At 47.1% G+C, this 18,889-nt stretch overlaps 1 protein-coding gene across 1 annotated transcript; it reads right to left on the bottom strand.

The window, feature by feature from the left end:
- Positions 1-128: 128 nt before the first annotated feature.
- Positions 129-14,855, bottom strand: PNLIPRP1 (pancreatic lipase related protein 1). Its single transcript, XM_058697884.1, has 13 exons — positions 14,778-14,855; positions 14,608-14,656; positions 13,846-14,000; positions 13,200-13,325; positions 11,480-11,614; positions 9,967-10,075; positions 8,066-8,185; positions 7,843-7,962; positions 6,498-6,616; positions 5,830-5,959; positions 3,584-3,692; positions 2,804-2,971; positions 129-249 (listed from the first exon to the last, which is right to left on the bottom strand). The coding sequence occupies exons 2-13, from the start codon at positions 14,654-14,656 to the stop codon at positions 186-188; spliced, it is 1,404 nt and encodes a 467-aa protein (XP_058553867.1). The 5' UTR covers positions 14,778-14,855; the 3' UTR covers positions 129-185.
- Positions 14,856-18,889: the final 4,034 nt, after the last annotated feature.

Below are 18,889 nucleotides of genomic sequence, written 5' to 3'. Positions count from 1 at the left end.
GTGTGGTCAGAAGTCAGTGGCAAGAAACCCAAATGTATGGAAATGCTCAGGGCTGCTTATTTAAATGGTCTATTCCCAAGTGTCCCCAGCGGGGCCAGCTGACATCAGTGACAGACGTTCTGAGCAGATAGATGCATCAGTGGTTTTTATTGGTGTTAACGCAGTGACCGGATTGTGCCTGGACTTTAACAGGGCGTGAGGGTGAGGAGAACGTCTTCTCTCACAGTGCTTTCACTGCAGAAGTTGTGCCTGCCGACAGAAATGAAAGCTTTGTAAGCATCGGGTAGCTTTACATGAAGTTTTAAGTTGTGAAGAAAAGATGATTGCCGATTTAGGATTCACAAGGAGTGAGGAAAACACTAGGGTTGTAGCTTCAACCAGTTACTGGAGAACTTGGGTTTCCTAAGAGACAGGTGGCTGGTGTCTGTGACAAGGTCCCCTGTCAGCTGTTGCTCAGAGTGGCGCTGGTCTCTGGGTCCTCAGTCCGACAGGACTGTGGGGCATTGAGGCAGCAGCTAGAACTCTCACTGGCCCTTGACTTGCCTTCTGCACCTGAAGTCGGTCAGTGGATCTTTCCCTTTGGGCTCCCCACTCCCTCCTTTCTAGGGGGGGACACGGGGCTCGTTACTTGAGTCTCTGAGTGTTGGGATCTTCATTTGTTGAAGAAGGCACAGTTCCCTCCCATGATCGCTGAGAATCCCATGTTAATAATGCAACATCTTATGACCATAAATGTGAAAAAGCTTTATAATTGATTAAAAAAAAAACCCATTGTAGATATAAGTGACTATCATCACTGTTGTTCCAAGAACCGAGCGCTTCTTGGATCTCACTGCCTTTGAGCTCTGAGGCTTTGCCTGGTTTTACCTGTCGTCTTCACGGTGGTCTCTTTTGTATTTCACCTGTCTTGCTGCCCTAGCTCTATCTGCAATCATATTTCCTGTTCTCTGCACCTCGAGCCCTGCCTGCCACCTGCAGTCTGGGATCGCCTGCCCCGCACACACCAAGCCCATCGCCCATGCTGGTTTTGATCTTCCTATATATTTTTTTTTTAATTTTTTTTCAACGTTTTTTATTTATTTTTGGGACAGAGAGAGACAGAACATGAACGGGGGAGGGGCAGAGAGAGAGAGAGGGAGACACAGAATCGGAAACAGGCTCCAGGCTCCGAGCCATCAGCCCAGAGCCTGACGCGGGGCTCGAACTCATGGACCGCGAGATCGTGACCTGGCTGAAGTCGGACGCTTAACCGACGGCGCCACCCAGGCGCCCCTGATCTTCCTATATTTTTAAAAATCTGATGTCCCAACATCTCGCTTCTCTTAAGGTGGATTTCCTCTGGGGTCAACAGACAGGGGAAGAAGGGACACGCAGGCCACTGGAGGGTTCAGAAGGCAGCTAATGGACTCAGGGCCTCAGGGGTGGCCTTGAATACAATCTGTTCCATTTCTAGAAAGTGCAGAAAGTCACAGCCTTTCCTCAGAAAACCTGGAAGGCACAATGTTCTGGCTGATTCGGTCTTGTGTGTGCTTTCCTTCTTCAAATCTACCTGTGAGTGTGTCGTCTCCCGGGACCACTCCGCATTTTTAAGGTTCCAGCAATAGCACCTTCTTCTGACACATTTTTAACCACACGGTCCCAGGAGCCAGGCCACAGGTCCGTTTCCTGACGGGGCCCTGGGAACTGACTTCAAATTTTTTTTAATGTTTTTAATTATTTTTGAGACAGAGACAGAGCGTGAGCAGGGGAGGGGCAGAGAGAGAGGGAGACAGAATCCAAAGCAGGCTTCAGGCTCCGAGCGGTCAGCACAGAGCCTGACGTGGAGCTCGAACTCACGGACTGTGACATGACGACCTGAGCCAAAGTGGGAAGCTTAACCGACTGAGCCTTCCAGGTGCCCCTCTGGGAACTGACTTTAGAGGCTCACTGTCCTCCGAAGGAGGTGGGCAGGGAAGTGCTGGCCGCTCTTGTGGCCTGCAGAAGGTTCTCCCCCCCGGCTTCCTCAGTGCTGTGCTCTCGCTGACAGATCTGTCTTAATCTGCTGACCGCCTGGCTGCGCCAGCCCCTCACAGGGATATGGAGGACCTCACAGGGGTCAGCCAGCCTGAGAGGCAGCTGTGAACTCTGCCAACCCGCCGCCCTCCTGGCCTGGGGGAGTCACATTCCCTGAGGCCCGAGTTTAGCAACCTCACTTAACCTCCCAAGCCTCAACACCATCAGTGACCAAGCTCCCAGGATCCCCTTCCACAAAACCACTGCAGGAGGGTTCTGCTGACTGGAATTAGGGTCCTGGCCTTAGCTCTGCCCCACTCAGGTCACTACCCCCCATCCTCTGGCCGCCACAGCAAGTGACGCCGAAAGTCAGGATAAATTATTGTTAGCCCAGCTCTCTCTTGTCTTATCTCAGATTTTATGTCTTTTGCTGAAACTACTTTAGTTTTTGTTTATTATCCTGAAATTCAATGATCTTCCTTCTTTATAATGTAGCTACTCTCTAGCCCATACTTATAACCTGATACTTTCAAAAACTATTTCTTTCTTCTCTTTCTCATTTTGCCCCCTTAGTTTTTCTTGAAGGCAGTGACATGCATCTGTGTTCTTCTTCTCAGATAGGGCTGAGAACACCCAACAGAAATGCTTTACCTCGTCTGTCAGTTGTTTGCCTACAAAGAAAAGGCCTCAGGTGGGTAGATTATCTTGGCCTTTCTGGCTGAACCGTGACTGACTTTCTGGAGTGAGTTTCCATTACGAACACCAATCTCTACCAACACCCTGAGGCACAAGCCAGCAAAGATATACATACACTGTTTTCTCCTCTCCCTTTTGGACGGTGATCTTGGCTGCACCCACTTTGGGGAAGGTTGGGTTTATCACGTTGTTGTTCCAAAGAAACTTGACTTTCTCAATGGTTCCAATATCAAGCTTTGCATCAAACTGATTAGAATGGGTAGAGCCTGGTGTGAGAATCCCCCTTGAAATAAAGAAATAGAAACATTCCATGCACAGAAACAAGTTCTAATCACCAGATAAGACCATGCCACTCTTTTCTACTCGAGATTAATGAAATTATTTTTTTCTAAATTAGTTCTCAAATAAAGGATGGAGAAATGGAGAAGCCAGCAGCCTCAAACTATTGCTTGAATGTTGTTTTCTCAAACTCAAGTTAGTTTCTACTCACGATGTTCTTATAGAAAACTATATAATTCCTTCATATTTTTTCCTGGAAGAGTTATTTGTACAGTAATAAGTTATGCACTTAGTTTAACACAACATGCATGTGTTACTATGCTAATAAGGAAACATGCACCTGGGGGTAATATTATATATATATATATATATATATATATATATATATATATATAAAATCTATTTTTTAAAACAGACCTATCAAAAGAGAAAAAAACTATTGCCCGGATTTATAATTGAGAAAAGAAAATTGTCAGCAGAAGTCTGAAAGTCACTTTAATATATACAGCAAATAATTTAAAATTACTTGATAAAGAGAAGATACACATTTCAGTGTGTGGATTTGCAGTCCGTGTATATCATCAAGTGAGATGCGGTGCTAAAAAAGGAAACTTACCTGAAGACATCGAATTGGTGAGTGTTTCCCTTATTTCCAAACAGAGCAACTTTGACCTGACCAGTGGCTATTTTTCCAGACAGTGTTATAGAAACTCCGTATCTCCAGCCTGCACAGGGGATAGAAAAGATTTCAATTTATTCATGCGCAAAATAGTTGACCCAAATTTCAGAATCCTGTCATCCCTTACACCGAGGCATCAAAGTATAAGAAATCCTACTAATCTACAACTCAAATAAGCTATAAAGAGGGGTACGTACCTAGTGGTATTCCCTCTCCAGAGCTACACTGCCCAGTAAAGGGACATTACCCATAGGTGCTGCTTTAAGTTCACACTAAAGAAGATCAAAAATTTATTCCTGAGTCTTCCTAGCCACATTTCTAGTGTTAAATTGCCACACGTGGCCACTGGCTACCGTTTTGGGCAACAGAGAGCATTTCCATCATTGCAGAAAGTTGTGTTGTATAACTCCGCTTGAGAGGGACCGCACTATGAGATAAGGTGAAAAGAGAAGGGACAAGGGCTTGTTCCCATGGTAGGAAAAGTAGCTCAAGAAAGTAGTCCTGCGAGAACCTCAAGAGCAGGGACTGTGCTGTATCTGCACATCCCCAGCGCCCCAGGCCGTGTCCGTCATAGAGCGGGGCTCAGCTGTTACCCAGATCTATACCTGCAGTGCTGTGTCAGTGCCCGTGAGGACGTCCTGCACACCTATAACCACACACGCGCACACGAACACACATGCACAGATCCACATCTACACCCACACGCACACACACATGTACACACGCGTGTACTGAAACGCACACACACATCATTTGCCTAGCTCCCACTTGTCCTTCACATCCCCGGGGATGCTGTCCCTGTTCCTTCCTCTGGGCAGAGCCAGGTCCTCGGTCCCAGGTTGCCAAGCAGCAAGTCGCCACGCCCAGCACACTGGGGCTGCGCGCTGGGTTTCCGCCTTCTCCGCTGGGTGATGCATTTCATGCACAGAGCGTCTTGCTCATCCCTGCATCCCTAGTGTCCGCATAGTCTGTGGTTCCTACAGAAGTGTCGGTTGAGGAGTGAGTATGTGGCTTTCAAATGTTTAATTTGTCGTTTTAAAATATGGGCCAGCATTTCATGCATCACAACGCTGGAAGGTTTGATTAACCATTGTCTTAAAATATATATGTGAGTGTATATATACATATGGTGATGAAGGTGTTCTATATCTGGATTGTGGAGATGGTTACATGACTATTCATCTATCAAAACTCATAGAACTATATACTACAAAGGGTGGATTTTGCTGTCTATAAATTGTACCTCAATAAACCTGACTTTAAAAACTAGATAAGGCATATATTGTATTTATGTCTTTATATAAAAGCAGTGACTTTTTAAAAAAACGTTTTTTAATGTTTACTTATTTTTGAGAGGGAGAGAGAGGCAGAACATGAGCAGGGGAGGGGCAGAGAGAGAGGGAGACACAGAATCTGAAACAGGCTCCAGGCTCTGAGCTGTCAGCACAGAGCCCGGCGCGGAACTCGAACCCACAGACCGTGAGATTGTGACCTGAGCCGAAGTCGAACGCCCAACTGACTGGGCCCCCCAGACGCCCCAACACAGTGCCTTTTTTTAAAGTGCAACTTCTTAGGGAACAATCACAGGGAAGGTTGGCACAGAGTGGCCCAAATGTGCCCGATCTCTACCCTATGACCTAGACGAGTCAGCAGATTTTTGTAAGAAATCACTCTTTCCTGATTCCCGTCCACCCTCCACCAGAGAGGGACCCCCTACATGGGGCTTCGGGGACACAGGCACAGAGAAGGAGAAGTGGGAAGATAGGAACTGGACTTCTTAAAGGGCCCAGACCAGCAAAGAGTTGGTACCAAAAAAATGTTTGATAAAGGAACAGAAGAAGTCGTGTGCATGACACAGCCTTAAAAAAAGAAAAGAACAGTGCACTGTGGAGTGGAAAGAATTCAGTGGTAAAAATTGCCACAGAGATGTGCAAGTCACGATTTCTCATGAATTGTGCTCCCATTCATTCCACTCATTTCATGGCATAGACACAGAAAGGAAGAAATGCAGACTCTTTGTAAATCCTCAGCTGAGTCTTAAATGGGAGAGTTTGGTAGATGTGTCCCTCTGCTAAGATAGTCAGGATGTGCTCACAAATACTCCAGGGGAGAGATAAGTCTTTCTTGTATAATGGAAGCTAAACTTTCTCGACGTGGGTGAGAAGGGTCAAATTACAACTCACGAGCAAAATTGCTGAAGTCTCCTGTGTTCAGGAAGAATTTCTGTGGCTCGCCGCTCGTCCTGCCAGCAAATTTATCAGCATAGTGGCCCATCTGTGGGCAGCCTTCATCCGGGCAGGGGAAGCACTTGTTCTAAGAAGAGACAGATCAAGCCATAAGGTGTGAATTTGCCTTTTTATGACCCACACGTCTGGGGGAGCACTTCTCCTACCGTCTGAGTTTCCTCGCTTGTAACAGGAAGGAGACTGGGAGAGAGGATTTCCAAATTTCCTTCACCAAGCCTGGGACTCCCAAGCCTCTTGCACATCACGATGGAAAATACTGATTCCTGGGCTCCAGGTTAGGTCAATTACACCTTCCATCACGTGATGTGCTGCTACGTGGTTAACAGCCAAACTCTGGGACAAAGAGCCCTGACTGTATGTAGCATTTGCCACCGCCTGTGGTATAAATCTGGCTGTGGCCACTTCCAGAGGCCCAGCCCCCCAGCCTGGCATCTAGAACTCCAGCGTGCACCTTTCCTTCTCTCTGGCATAGGACTTCTTCTCTCCTACTCTGAGGACCCATGCAAAACAAGTAAGAGATGGTCAGAAACTGGTGAGAGGGTGCTGCAAATCCCAAACATAGCAGACAACCGTCCCACAGAGGGACTCAAGGGATAATAGCTTACAGACTCAAAGGCCTTGTAGGAAGCGCAGGGGTAGGACGCGAACCCATCAGGGTTGAGGATGCTCTCCGAGTAATACTTGTAACTCCTCAGGTGATTGCAAGCCACAAAATCCCGAGTCCCTGGGGAAACAAATGAGGACGTCTACATACGTGGTCTGGGGAGCTGACGGCTTCTGTCTCTCCAAGGGGAGAGATTCCAAAGTGGGGCCATAGTTGGAGAAACGTAAGATCGGTCAACTCAAGGTAAGTCCAAAATAAATGCCAGTGAACATAGAGAGGCAGCTTTCTGTGAGCGAGGCAGTGTTCCGAGTCCTTTACATGCGTTGTTCCTGTGAACAATGCCTTTCTAGGCGGTAGGTACCAGACCATTTCTAAGTACGGGCGATACACAGATTACAGCCTCAGATGTATGGATTGCAGCCAATGAGTGGAAGAACTGGCAATTAAACCTAAGCCCGTCTGGTGCTTGAGCCTATGCTGCTAACCATTGTGCCCTCCTGTGTCCCAGGCACAAGGCTAGAGGTCCTTGAAGACGCAGCCAGATGTGAGGTGACCTCTTAGACATGATGAAACCAGAGCACGGACATTTTCATGCTGTGTTTAGGCAAATAACAAGGAGGCTCGGGTCGCTTGAGTTGGCTCTTTTTTTTTTCTTTCTTAATAACTTTCCTTGGCCCCCACAGCTCCTGCCAGGTGACAGAGGTCACAGTATACCTTCTAGATATGACCCAAACTTGCTTGGCTATTACTGAGAGAGAGTTTGGGCTACCCTATCCATGGAAACTCTCATAAGAGACAAACGCATACATCTGCGTTCTTAATATTTGCTTCGATGTCCTACATACCTGCCATTTTGATCGAATTCAGTAAGAATCTTTACTCGTTAGATTTGGTCAGACCACTAACAGTTTAAACCTGTGTGGTGCCCAGTGATGAGCTGGGCTGAAAAATTCACTTCTACGTTGTCCTTTTCACCTCATCAGATCCAAAATCTGTCGCTGAAGGATGACCTTCAGCCCAGGTGTGCTCCATCAATGGTGAAGAAGAACCCCAGAGAGCACTCTCTCTGCTTCACCTTTCCTGCGAGTGACTGTTTCTCATCCTGACCCAACATACAGGGGTGGTGACTCTCATTGGGCAAATGGCTCTGCCGTGGAAATGATCGGGGAGCATTGTCATTTTGGCTACGGTATTGAACAATACTGTACGTGAACTGGAGCCGTATCATTGACTCCCAAGGGGGGACTGGCTCAATTGTTTTAAAGAGCAGTTTCATTTTTGAGATTTGCTCTGGGAAGATACTGCTCACCCCAGGGAAGTGATGCCTCGCTCTGCTCTGGCTTTACCTTCCCAGATGCCATCGAGGTCCACGATCTGTGACAGGGCATTCTTCTTGCATCCTGGCATTTCCTCCCCTCCGTTGGGGAAGAAGTCAAGGTGACCTAACAGCTGTTTTGTTCCAAAACCTGAAACGTTTGGAATAGCAATGAGTTTTTCATAATGCAAGGTTATGCATCTTGGTTAAAACACAACTGCGCATGCTTGCAGCTAAAGTGTCATTGGGCTCACCCAGGAATGGGATCAGGGGTGCTGCATCTGTATGGATCACATCAACAAAGTCAGCATCAGAGGGATCGAGCCGAACCTCTTCAGGAGTACCCTGGAAGCTTGCTTCTACAGGATCCAACCCTAAAAGAGATGATCAGTGCTGCAGAATAGTAGGCCTGGCTGTAGGTGCCAGCAGGACCAAGGCGTACAGTTGCTCAGGCTGTGCATTGCTCAACTCGAGGGGTGCCATACTCTGAAGTCATGCAGTGCCATGGCCCTGCATATTGAATATGGGGACCTAGAGTTTCAACGTTGCTCGTTAGAGAAGGGATCCAGTGGCATGGATAAAGAAGGGTAGATAAGCTAAGAGATTTAAATTTGTCTGACCAAGGATTTTTTTTCACATTATTTTCTCCTATTTACTTGGCGGATCTTTCTTCTTTAACATTCTTTTTCCTCTTCTCAAGTTTGAAGAAAAAAGGGATAAAGTAGCATGATATCATATTTATGAACACAGATTCTGGAACTAGGCAGCCTGACTCTAAATCCCTACTCAGCTATTTCTTGGGCAAGTTGCATGACCTTGGGCGAGTTGCTCAACTTATGTCTTGTGCCTCAGTTCCCCCGTTTATAAAATCCGGGTAATGATATGGTTACAATAAGAGGAAATGAGCTAATGTATATAGCTTTTAGCACAGTGGCTGGCATACCATCATGAGTGTATCAGTAAAATATTGATTACTATTATTTCCTCCTGACTATACTTCCTTCCTGGCAGGGCTCCTGAATTTGTCAATAGTTCTTTGAAGGTTTCGGCAGAGCAGCTGGCCAGAAAAGGCCCGGGCATAACTGTCTGTTGAAAATGAAAGGGAGAGGGGCGCCTGGGTGGCGCAGTCGGTTAAGCGTCCGACTTCAGCCAGGTCACGATCTCGCGGTCCGTGAGTTCGAGCCCCGCGTCAGGCTCTGGGCTGATGGCTCGGAGCCTGGAGCCTGTTTCCGATTCTGTGTCTCCCTCTCTCTCTGCCCCTCCCCCGTTCATGCTCTGTCTCTCTCTGTCCCAAAAATAAATAAAAAACGTTGAAAAAAAAAAGTTTAAAAAAATAAAAAAAAAAAAAAAAAGAAAATGAAAGGGAGAGCTCTTAGACAGCAGAGGTTTTCTCGAGCCACGCGGCAGTCGAACTGGGTTAGAATCTCAGCCCCACCACTCATTTATTGCGTGATTTAGGGCAAGTTATCCAGTTTCCTGAGCCTGTTTCTTCAGTTCTGGGGATTCAGTGAGGAAATGTAAGGCACTTTACATAGTATTTGGGCTAAGCAAGCACTTAATCTATGCTTACTATAATAATAATCATAGCATTACATTATTATGATTCTATTATATAATGTATGTTGTTGTTGTTGTTGTTGTTGTTGTTGTTACAAAGTGAAGGCTTTGCTTGGCTTGCAAGAGTGATCTGCACCACTGGTGGCTGGGTTTGTCCTACCAATAGAGGCTCTGGAAGCGTGATTTTCATGTTCCACTCTGCCTTTGAGTTCAAAGAGAAGGGGGAAGGGAATAACAGTGTGCATTCTTAATTACATTTGCACACGCTCACATGGGCCTTCGTCTCCATTTTCCTGGCTGCCCAGTCCTGCTGAACGACCCACACTGCCAAGAAACGTGGATCTAAGGAGGAGGGATGGAGACAGACAGGAGAAGCAAGGGGAAGCAAAGGGGGGTGAACAAAAGCACCACCTCCCCTTCCAGAAAAATGGGCTTCCTGGGGGGTTCCTAGGGGCTTCCTGGGGGCTTCCTAAAATCTTCTGTGCAGAGCATTTTGGGGACAGACTACTTCGGGCCAGCTTCTGGCTGGTCGGCAGGCTTGCACCACGTTCTGGGGTCACTGGGGACAAAACCTGGGGCCCTGCACCTTGGGCCTTACCTGTAATTCTGCCCAGGCCTGGAGTCCTGCTCCCAGCCTCTCCTGCCGCGTGGGCTCCCAGGCTGTGGCCGATGAGGTGGACTTGGGAAGGAGAGTAGCTATAGTTTGTCTGGAGAGGGAAGAGTGCATTTTCAGAACATTTTTGTGCTGTGGTGTGTTTTGTTTTGTTTTGTTTTGTTTACATGTGTGATTTTTGTAACACGCAAACCTAATGTCGTTACCCCTCTGTTGAAAACCTTCTATGGCTCCCACTGCCCTCAGGATCAAGCCCAAATTCATTACGAGGGTTTCAGAACTTTCCTGACTCAACACCCATTTTTCTAGATTCTTCTCTAGCCAAACCCTATGCAGGATTTCCGGGCCCTCGGATACATCATATTCTCTCATCTGCGGGTCTGATGATGTTGCTGTCCACTCCCCAACCACTTGTCCAGCTCACATGACACAGCCTAGCCATCAGCTCTCAACTTAGATGTCTCTCCCCGGGAGACATCCTTCATCACGCCCCCAGCCCCCCAGCCCGGATTAAACGGTGCCCCCGCATGTGCTCCCAGTTAAGCCCTATAGTCCCCCCATTAGAACCCTGACCATCCTCTACTCTCGTTTCAAGTCTTCACCATGAGCTCCTCCAGGGCCTGGGACCTCACCGTCCTCTTGACCTCTTAGCAGAGTTCCTGACACTGTGCCCCCCAAATATTGGATGAACAAATGGCATACAGCTATGAGTGTTTGCACGTGTAGGTCTCAGAGACATTCGCCCATGTATACTCGTTGATCTTCAGAACCTCTAGGACAAACATCACAGGTTTTAATTTCTGCAGGGGTGCAGAAGTAGTTAGAACTGATCGGTTCTTTTTGTGGACCCTTTCACTATAAGACAGAAACAGCTCGGGCCTTTATCTGGGATAGAATATAGAGTCATGAAGAGTTAACGACTTCACCGAAAGAATTCAAGACTCCAAGTTAGCCAGAATGAAAGACCCGGGTAGGAAGAAACAGCTGAATTGACGGTGGCAAACGAAATTCTCTGCCATCAACAGGGCCACCAACAGGGCCGTGGCATTAGTACCTGCCAATCGCACCTGCTGCCCTCGGGTTCCATTTGGTGCTCCTTGTGAATGCCTTGTTTGCCCCACACAGAGACCACCCGGTGTAGTGGGGGGCCCCTGGCACTAGACAGCTCTTGTACTCCCCTGTGCTGTGATTTTGGGGGGCAAACTCTTTGACCTCTCTGGGCCTTAGTTTTCACATCTGTCAATGGAAGATGTTCATAAACATCCTTAGCTTTCACATCTGTCAACGGAAGATGCCTCCTAAGTGTTAGCTATTACTGATTTTTCTTCCACTGCCGTGTCCTTATTAAGGCAAATTTCAGTGTTTTAGAAGTAAGATTCCGAGACAAATACAATTCTTTCTATTTCTTGTCAAAATCTATAACTCTCAGCTGCATCTTTAGCCGACAGAGACCCGGGGGCACCGCCTGCCTCCCCAGCAGCCCGGCCGGCGGACTCACCGAGAGCATGCTGATCATCTGGGCCACCTGGGCACCCACCACCCGCACGTTGTTGGCGGCCTGTGTGTACGTGGTCTGGGAACCTTTCTTCCAGTCCACGCAGATGCAGTTCACCTCCTCCACCGCGAACATGTTCTGGTGTTGGAAAGACACCAGGATGTTATCATAGGGGCGCGCAAAACCCCGTCTAACCAGGGCTCCGCAATGGTCACTCACAGTTACTACTGGTCGTTCTGTGTTTTCCTCACTGGGGCGTCGAGACAAACTGGGCTTTGTTAGGAACCTTGTTGTCGATTAGGAGTCATCCCTCAGGGTAAAAGCGACGGGCAAGGCAAACCTATTCCCTCTCTAGCTTGCAGGTTAATTAAAAGCTGGCCACTCTCTGGTTTTCTCTGACCAAATTCGGTAAAGTTGATTAGGTATGTGGGGGAACAACTGCATCCTTAGAAGAGCCCTGTTTTGAAGAGGAAAGATCTCCAGTGCCGTCTCTGATGGCCAGTGTCCAAATGACCTTGTGGATTTGACCTCCAGCCCTCCTCTTGGCCTCTTGACATCCCTGCCAATAACCGGACTTGCCTTCACCCCTGCCTGCTGGGCATTTACTAAGCGTCTACAGTCAGGATAGCACAGTATTTCATGGAGGAAACACACATCGCAGATATTTGAAAAATAAAACTGCAACTGACTTAAAAAGAGATTGAAGAATTCTGAAAACTTCTAGGAGGTCAAGGAAATGGATGGAGCCTTAGACATTCTGCCAGGTAGTACACAGGCCAACTTGAGTTGAAAACGGTTCCATAAATTTAAAGCCCACTTCAAATTTGTCACATCTATGATACTAATATGTGTGATCACGCACACAGAGATACCAAGAGTTTTTTCCTCAGGACCTTTATTTTTAAAACAACCCTGAGGAATCTCTTACAGCTCCGAGGAATTTGGAGTATAAACTCTATCTTACACTGTAAGATAGAGTTTATAGTTGTTCTGATGGGACAGAAGAGTTAAATGCCTGGTAAATCAAGGCCAAATGCAGAATGACTTTAATTTTCTGGGTTTGTAACTTCTCCCATTGACATGATAGGTCAGAATTATTAATGTGTGTGTGGAGGACAGGCTGCTCGGGTAAACTCTTAGGCATCAGAAAAATAGATGTCTATGTAAAAAGAAAGGGTGACGGTATATCATTATGTGTTTGTGTGTGTATGCCTGTGCACGTGTGTGTGCATGTGTGTGCACGTGCGTGTTCTTCTGTTGTCTGTCCTTCTAGCCAATAGACGCTATGTTACATACAGTTTTGACACTTTCTATTCTGTAATTCGGTCTCCTGGTGCACCTTAGTTCTCCATTTCCCAAATAAATGGTTGTAGCAACACATCATCGCAGGGACGTGGGAGAGACTTGGACAAAAAGAACACAATCCCTCATGTGCAGGAACACAAAGTGCCCTCACTAAAAACGGAAGCAGACCTTTGGCTTTGATTTAGCCAGAAAAAAGATGGTGCAGGTCTTTGCCCACATAGCCAAGGCCACTGCTTCAGGCTACAGATGGCGTCCAGAAACGTGGACGTGAATTCTTACTATCGTAAAGAGAATCATTTTAATTGCCTGAAGTTAACTTGTGTGTAGGGATTTCCTGTCTCCAAGCTTATCTGCTGTGCTTTCTGAAAGGCTTGCTGCCGGGGACAGGGCAGACCATGGGGCTGGGAGCCGGCCCTACCTTGCACATCTCCAGAAGCCAGCTCTCTTCTCCCTTGTCTATGAAGCCGTGGATGATGAACCGGGTCTTCCTGTTTGTTTGAAAATTTGATGCTTCAATTGTTGATGGGTCAGAGGGAAGGAGAGTCTGTGACAAAAGCAGAAAGGGGTTGCATGTTTTTGTAGCCTGGCCATTCAGGCCTGCCTCTCCTTCTCCATTTCTGCTTGTTCTGATGCCTTAATCTTTCAAACCTTAGCATAAAAGCCACCTCTTCCAGGAAGCCCACCCTGACTCTCATTTTCCTGCCTGCACTGATCACTCCGCCCCCGGCCAGTCAGGAATTACTGTCTCCACTGGGGCTGAATCGTAGCCCACAGTCTTACCTCCACAGGGTTCTTGGTAGATGGGAAGCTTTGCCCCAGACCAGAATCACATAACCAGTTAGAGGTTCCGGCAAATGTGAACCATTCATTCATTGGAGCCAACATTTTACAGAAAACCTACTCTGTGTGGGTCTGGCTAGGCCTGGAGGGCGGGGGCAGCTGGAGGGATAAAGTGGGACAGAGCATGGTGGAAGAGGAGGGGACAGACACACGAACCTTCTAGTCTGCGGGGTGGGCACAACCCCTCTCCCAGTCACAATGATGTTGAAACGACAAAGTCTCACCTGAAAGTTGTTTGGGTTCTCATTGGTGTAGAGCAGGAAGCGGGTGCCGATTTTCTCGGGGCTCCAGGGGAGAACTTTCAGGGGCCTGGCTGCAGTCCCGGCCCAGGGCTCCGAGTCGGAGAAGCACCCGATATGCTCATAGCAAATTTCCTTTGCTGTAGACAAAGGACGAATGTGCTCACGGCTTAGCTCCCCAGGCTGGGCTCCGGGGTGGGAGGGTGGGGGGTGTTTCAGCTTCTCAGGTCCTCACTGCTCTGCCCGGAGACAGTCTGAAGAGTGGAGACACCCTGCCTCTCCCCACCCACTCTCTTCTTACCCCCAGTGCCACCTTCTGGTCTGCCATAGAGACACCAGCTGTGCCGCCACCTAGAACCACCATCAAAACTTAGAAGTTCTGTGTCCCATCCCCAGCTCTTCAGATATACTTATTCGACTAACATGATAACACGCACTCATAAGTCAATCTGTTGACCCAGGCAGGTGTTTAATGCTTTACCTACGAGAGTCTAGTCTAAAGTATCTGGACGTGAAGACAGGCCGGTGGAGAGATGCTCTGAAGTGGGGTCCCCTCAAACTGCCTTGTCTCCCAGGCAGAGTGTTGACCACCTCCGCCCCCACCCCGCCCCCACCCCCGACCCCACGGCTCTCTGGACCCTCAGAGTTGTCTGGAACCACTCACTGCCGTGGGTAAGGCTTTCTCTGGCCGGTGCTGAGATGCTGCATTTAAGCCCTTCCCATGGGGCAGGTGTGATGGTTTCCTACCTGTGACTGCTCCCAGCAGAAAAAGTGCGACTGTCCACATGTTCACCATCTACAATAAATCCAGACATTCTCAGCCTCACCAAACCTAACCAGAGCAACGAGCACAGACTTTGAGGAAGTCAGGTCTGGCTGCTTCAACAGCCGGCGGGAGGAAGGCCAAAGTAACTTACCCTGTGGGATGTTCCAGGCGTCCCTCCCTCTCCATCTAGTAACCAGGCTGGTTTTTTTTTTTTTTTATACCGGAGCCTTATCATTTGGACCCTGCTTCAAGGAAACGGCAGGTGATAATAGAACATGCTGTGTGCACTTAATATTTTAATCTGCACAAATACACAAAACAAGATTAATTATAGTAGTCAAACCTTCCTACAAGTCTGGGAAGATGAAGGAATGCTTGATTACAAGGGGGTGAAAATTCCCCTCACTTTGTACCCGCGTACCTGTGCATGTAATTATGAGCCTGGTGGGCCCCACTTTCCAATTTTCTATTTTATCACCAAGTAGTTTACAAGTCCCAGGAAGGACACGGCAGCAAACTCTAATAATGGAGGGTAGTATTTGTCAATTAGAATAAATGGAAATGCTCCCCCCGCTCCCGCCCTCATATAGCTGAAATAAAGGGAAATTCTGATCAAGAACTCTCTTTCTGTCTCCCTGTCTCTTTGTCTCTCTCTACTGATCTCTCTGTCTCTGGCAGTCTAATACCCGAGTGCATGAGTTTTGGAGACAGATTCAGCACCCTCCACAGTAGCCTATGAACACAGTCCCGCATTAACCGCCTGTTCCAGTTATCACGTCCTAGGTAATGAATCAATGCAAAATATAATGGTTTCAAACAACAGAAGTTTATTACAAAATTTTGAAGAGCTAGGTTCAGGAGCCTCTAAAAGCCCACGTCATCAGACCGTGTCACGTCTACAGAGTTTCCCCAGACTCTCCGAAGTTTGCACACCTGTCCTATGAGACTAGGCCCCTGTGAGGCCATCATGAATGACCCACAGACCCGTGCATCTGTGAACAGCCCCACCAGTTCACACAACAGGCAGATAAGCCTTCACAGCGCAAACACCACTGGTGCCCTACTCTACTCCCAAGTCGAATATGCCTCAATGTCAAAATTCATGCTCTTTGTGAATAGCCAAAATGCTGGAAGACAGGTTGAAGGGCCTTCCTGTTGAAATGTAAAAGACTTTCTCTGGGGTCATAAAGAATAGGAGCCAATAGTTACTGAGGTTTGCTACGTGTAGTCAGAGCCTTTTACGTGTATTACCTCATTTAAGCCTTACAACAACCTCATGAAGTGGGAACCATTCTTTGCCCCCCCCCCCCCCGCCTCATGAGTGTGGAAACTGAGGCATGGAGCGATAAATGAATTGCTTCATTCTGATAAAGCCACACAGGAAATGAGTGATGAGATGGGATTCGGATTCAGACCATACAAAGCAAAATAAGGAGTTGTTGAATATTTGGTGAATCTGAGCAAGTTGTCTGTCAATCTGTTGAGCACCATCCACATAGACTAAGGGAAACACTTACAGAGAATAAGTTGAAATAGAAAATAAACTGTCCCCCAAAATGTCAGACTTGAGTTGTACGACTGGCCTAAGTGATGAGATGTTTAAACTTTGGAAGTCTGCTCATATGGTCTGGAAAGATGCAATTTACAGACTGTGGTGAAGTCAAAGGCATTTATGCTTTTCTTTGACACTGTGGTGAAAAGATTTGTGATAATCTAATGGTGGATGAATAGGTACATTAGTTGGTGGATGTCAGGTGACCTTGTCTTCTTCCTGGACCTCTTCTCTTGCAGCTGTTCACTTTAACCTCCATACGTGGCCACACTGGCCTCCACTGAACATGCCAAAGCCTCTCCTACCTTAAGGTCTTTACACTTACTTTTCCCTGAAACTCTCCTCCCTAGACCTCCACTGGGCTGGCTTCTTCTTGTCAACCAACAGTTAGTTTAAATGTCACCTCATCAGTGAGGCCACTGTTGAACAGCCCTGAGCCCCTCCACTGCCAGCCTCCTACCCAACCCCAGACCCCAGTTCCCTAGCACCTTATGTGTTTTCCTTTAGATCACTTATCACAAGTTATAATCATCTTATTTATCTGTTTGTTTATTTATCTATCTATTTATTTTTGCAATCATACTTTTCCCACCGTGGAATGCAATTCTGTGAGGACAGAAACCTCATTGGTTTTGGCCACTGCTATCCCTCTAGCCTCTAAAACCATGCCTGCCACTGAAGTGGTTATGCATTAACGAAAGAACCAATATACATATGAATGGACTTGGTTGGCATTTTATCTTATTCTGAAAGTGAATTTCAGGGCTGGAGAAAGGTGATAGGGCCCTGCTTAAAGGAGGCGGAAAGACAGACATGTTGGTCTTCAGAGAAGCAGGGAGAAAAGATGTATCTGCTTAGATTTAGGAACAATAGCCATCACATGATCTGCCACGATTTCCCTGGGGGTCGGGCCCCCAAGCCCATTTCCCCTGAGCTTACCTCACTGGCAGTTCCCCTGTGGGTGCCATGCTCACCCCAAGGGAAAGGCCCCTGCTTCAGAGTTCGATGGTTGAGACCGCCTCAGGGTGATCAGGGTTGACTTAGGAGTCCTCCAGGCAGGACTGGAGGGTTTCATCTGCGGCAGCCACGTGAGTCTGGTGGTGGCAGTGAGTGCGGGCTCTCCAGCACTAGAGGATAGGGGCACGGGCATTCGGGGACAAGGGGGTTTCCTTCTTAAAAAAACTTTATTTCACTCTTGTTTGTATACAGGTAATATATGCTTCTACACATCTGATATGGTACAAAGTTAAAAATGTTTCCTTTACCAGATCTTTGTGTCATTCCAGAGATATTCCATGTATTATGTATATACATATTATATATTTTTTAAAAATATAAATGATTGGGGCACCTGGGTGGCTGAGTCGGTTAAGCGTCTGACTTTGGCTCAGGTCATGATGTCGCGGTTTGTGGGTTTGAGCCCTGCATTGGGCTCTGTGCTGACAGCTCGGAGCCTGGAGCCTGCTTTGGATTCTGTGCCTCCCTCTCTCTCTCTGCCCCTACCCTGCTCATGCCCTATCTCTCTCTCTCTTCCTCAAAAATAAACATTAAAAAGTTAAAAATATATATATAAATGGTTAATATAATACTACACACTATTTTGCAACCTGATTCTGAAAAATTTTCTGTAGTCTTAAAAATCATTCCTTATCAGTGCATCTAGATGTACTCCAATCTTTTTTCCAGCTGCACAGTATTCTAATATTTGGATATCTCCTTAATCAGTCCTCTTCTGATGAACATTTGGTTGTTTTCAGTCTTTAACTACTGAGCACAATGCCTCAGTGAGTATTCTTATACATTAGTCACCTGGATGGATGGTGTAGCTGTGGGATAAATTCCTACAAGTGGAATTTAAGGGTTAAAAGATACATGCACTTCACATGTTGCTAGAGGTTGCTGCCCCAGGTTTCTATGCTCTGATAGCCCCGTTATCCGGAATCCCTGTGTGTGTTGGCTACTCTCCCCACCCCAATCCTGAAACAATAGTGAAGTACAGACCGTGAGCTATTTCAACAGGCAACTTTTAGGGGTATGCTAGTTATTCTTTTGGTTGCAAGCAACAGAAATCAATTCTGGCTAGCCAAAAAAAATTTTAAAGGAGGGATCTATTGGAAAAATATTGGGGGCATCTCATGGAATCCATGAAGTTGTTAAACCATGAGACCTAAGGAAGTCCCCCAAATGGGACCACCCTAGAGACCTCAGCCGGTTGTTCTCAGATCCCTTCTGCTTTGGACCTGATAGAGCTTCAGGCTGTGTGCGTCTCAGCCAAGAATTTTTATTACCAGACAATTGGCCTGGTTAGGTCAGACGCTGTCTCTCAATTAATTAACAATGGGAACTGGATCCTGTTGGGTGTTCCTGGCCAAGGGGACCCATCCCTGTGCTCCCAGACATGGAGGCGTGGTTGTGAGCTGGGCAGCCGCTGCAAGGGGTGTGTGCTTCCACAGTAATAAAATAACCATCCTGAATCAGCTGACTCTATTCAGTGCGGACAGAAGTGCAGTCCGTGGCTCAGTGAAGGTAGCTGGGAGATGTCTTTAAAAGTATTTTTTGTATTTGTCCAACCTTGAAGTCATGATCTTTATGAACTACCAAGAGTGAATGATGACTGTGGAGTCATCATCGTATCAGGGCCGAGCAGAAAATCGTATCAGGGCTGTTGTCTTGTTTTAGAGATAAGGAGAAGCAACCCTGTGTTCATCAGC

Source organism: Neofelis nebulosa, chromosome 13, assembly GCF_028018385.1.
Source record: "Neofelis nebulosa isolate mNeoNeb1 chromosome 13, mNeoNeb1.pri, whole genome shotgun sequence".
Taxonomy (NCBI): Eukaryota; Metazoa; Chordata; class Mammalia; order Carnivora; family Felidae; genus Neofelis; species Neofelis nebulosa.
Note: the sequence above shows the minus strand (reverse complement) of the source record. Positions and strands in the feature narration are given on the sequence as shown.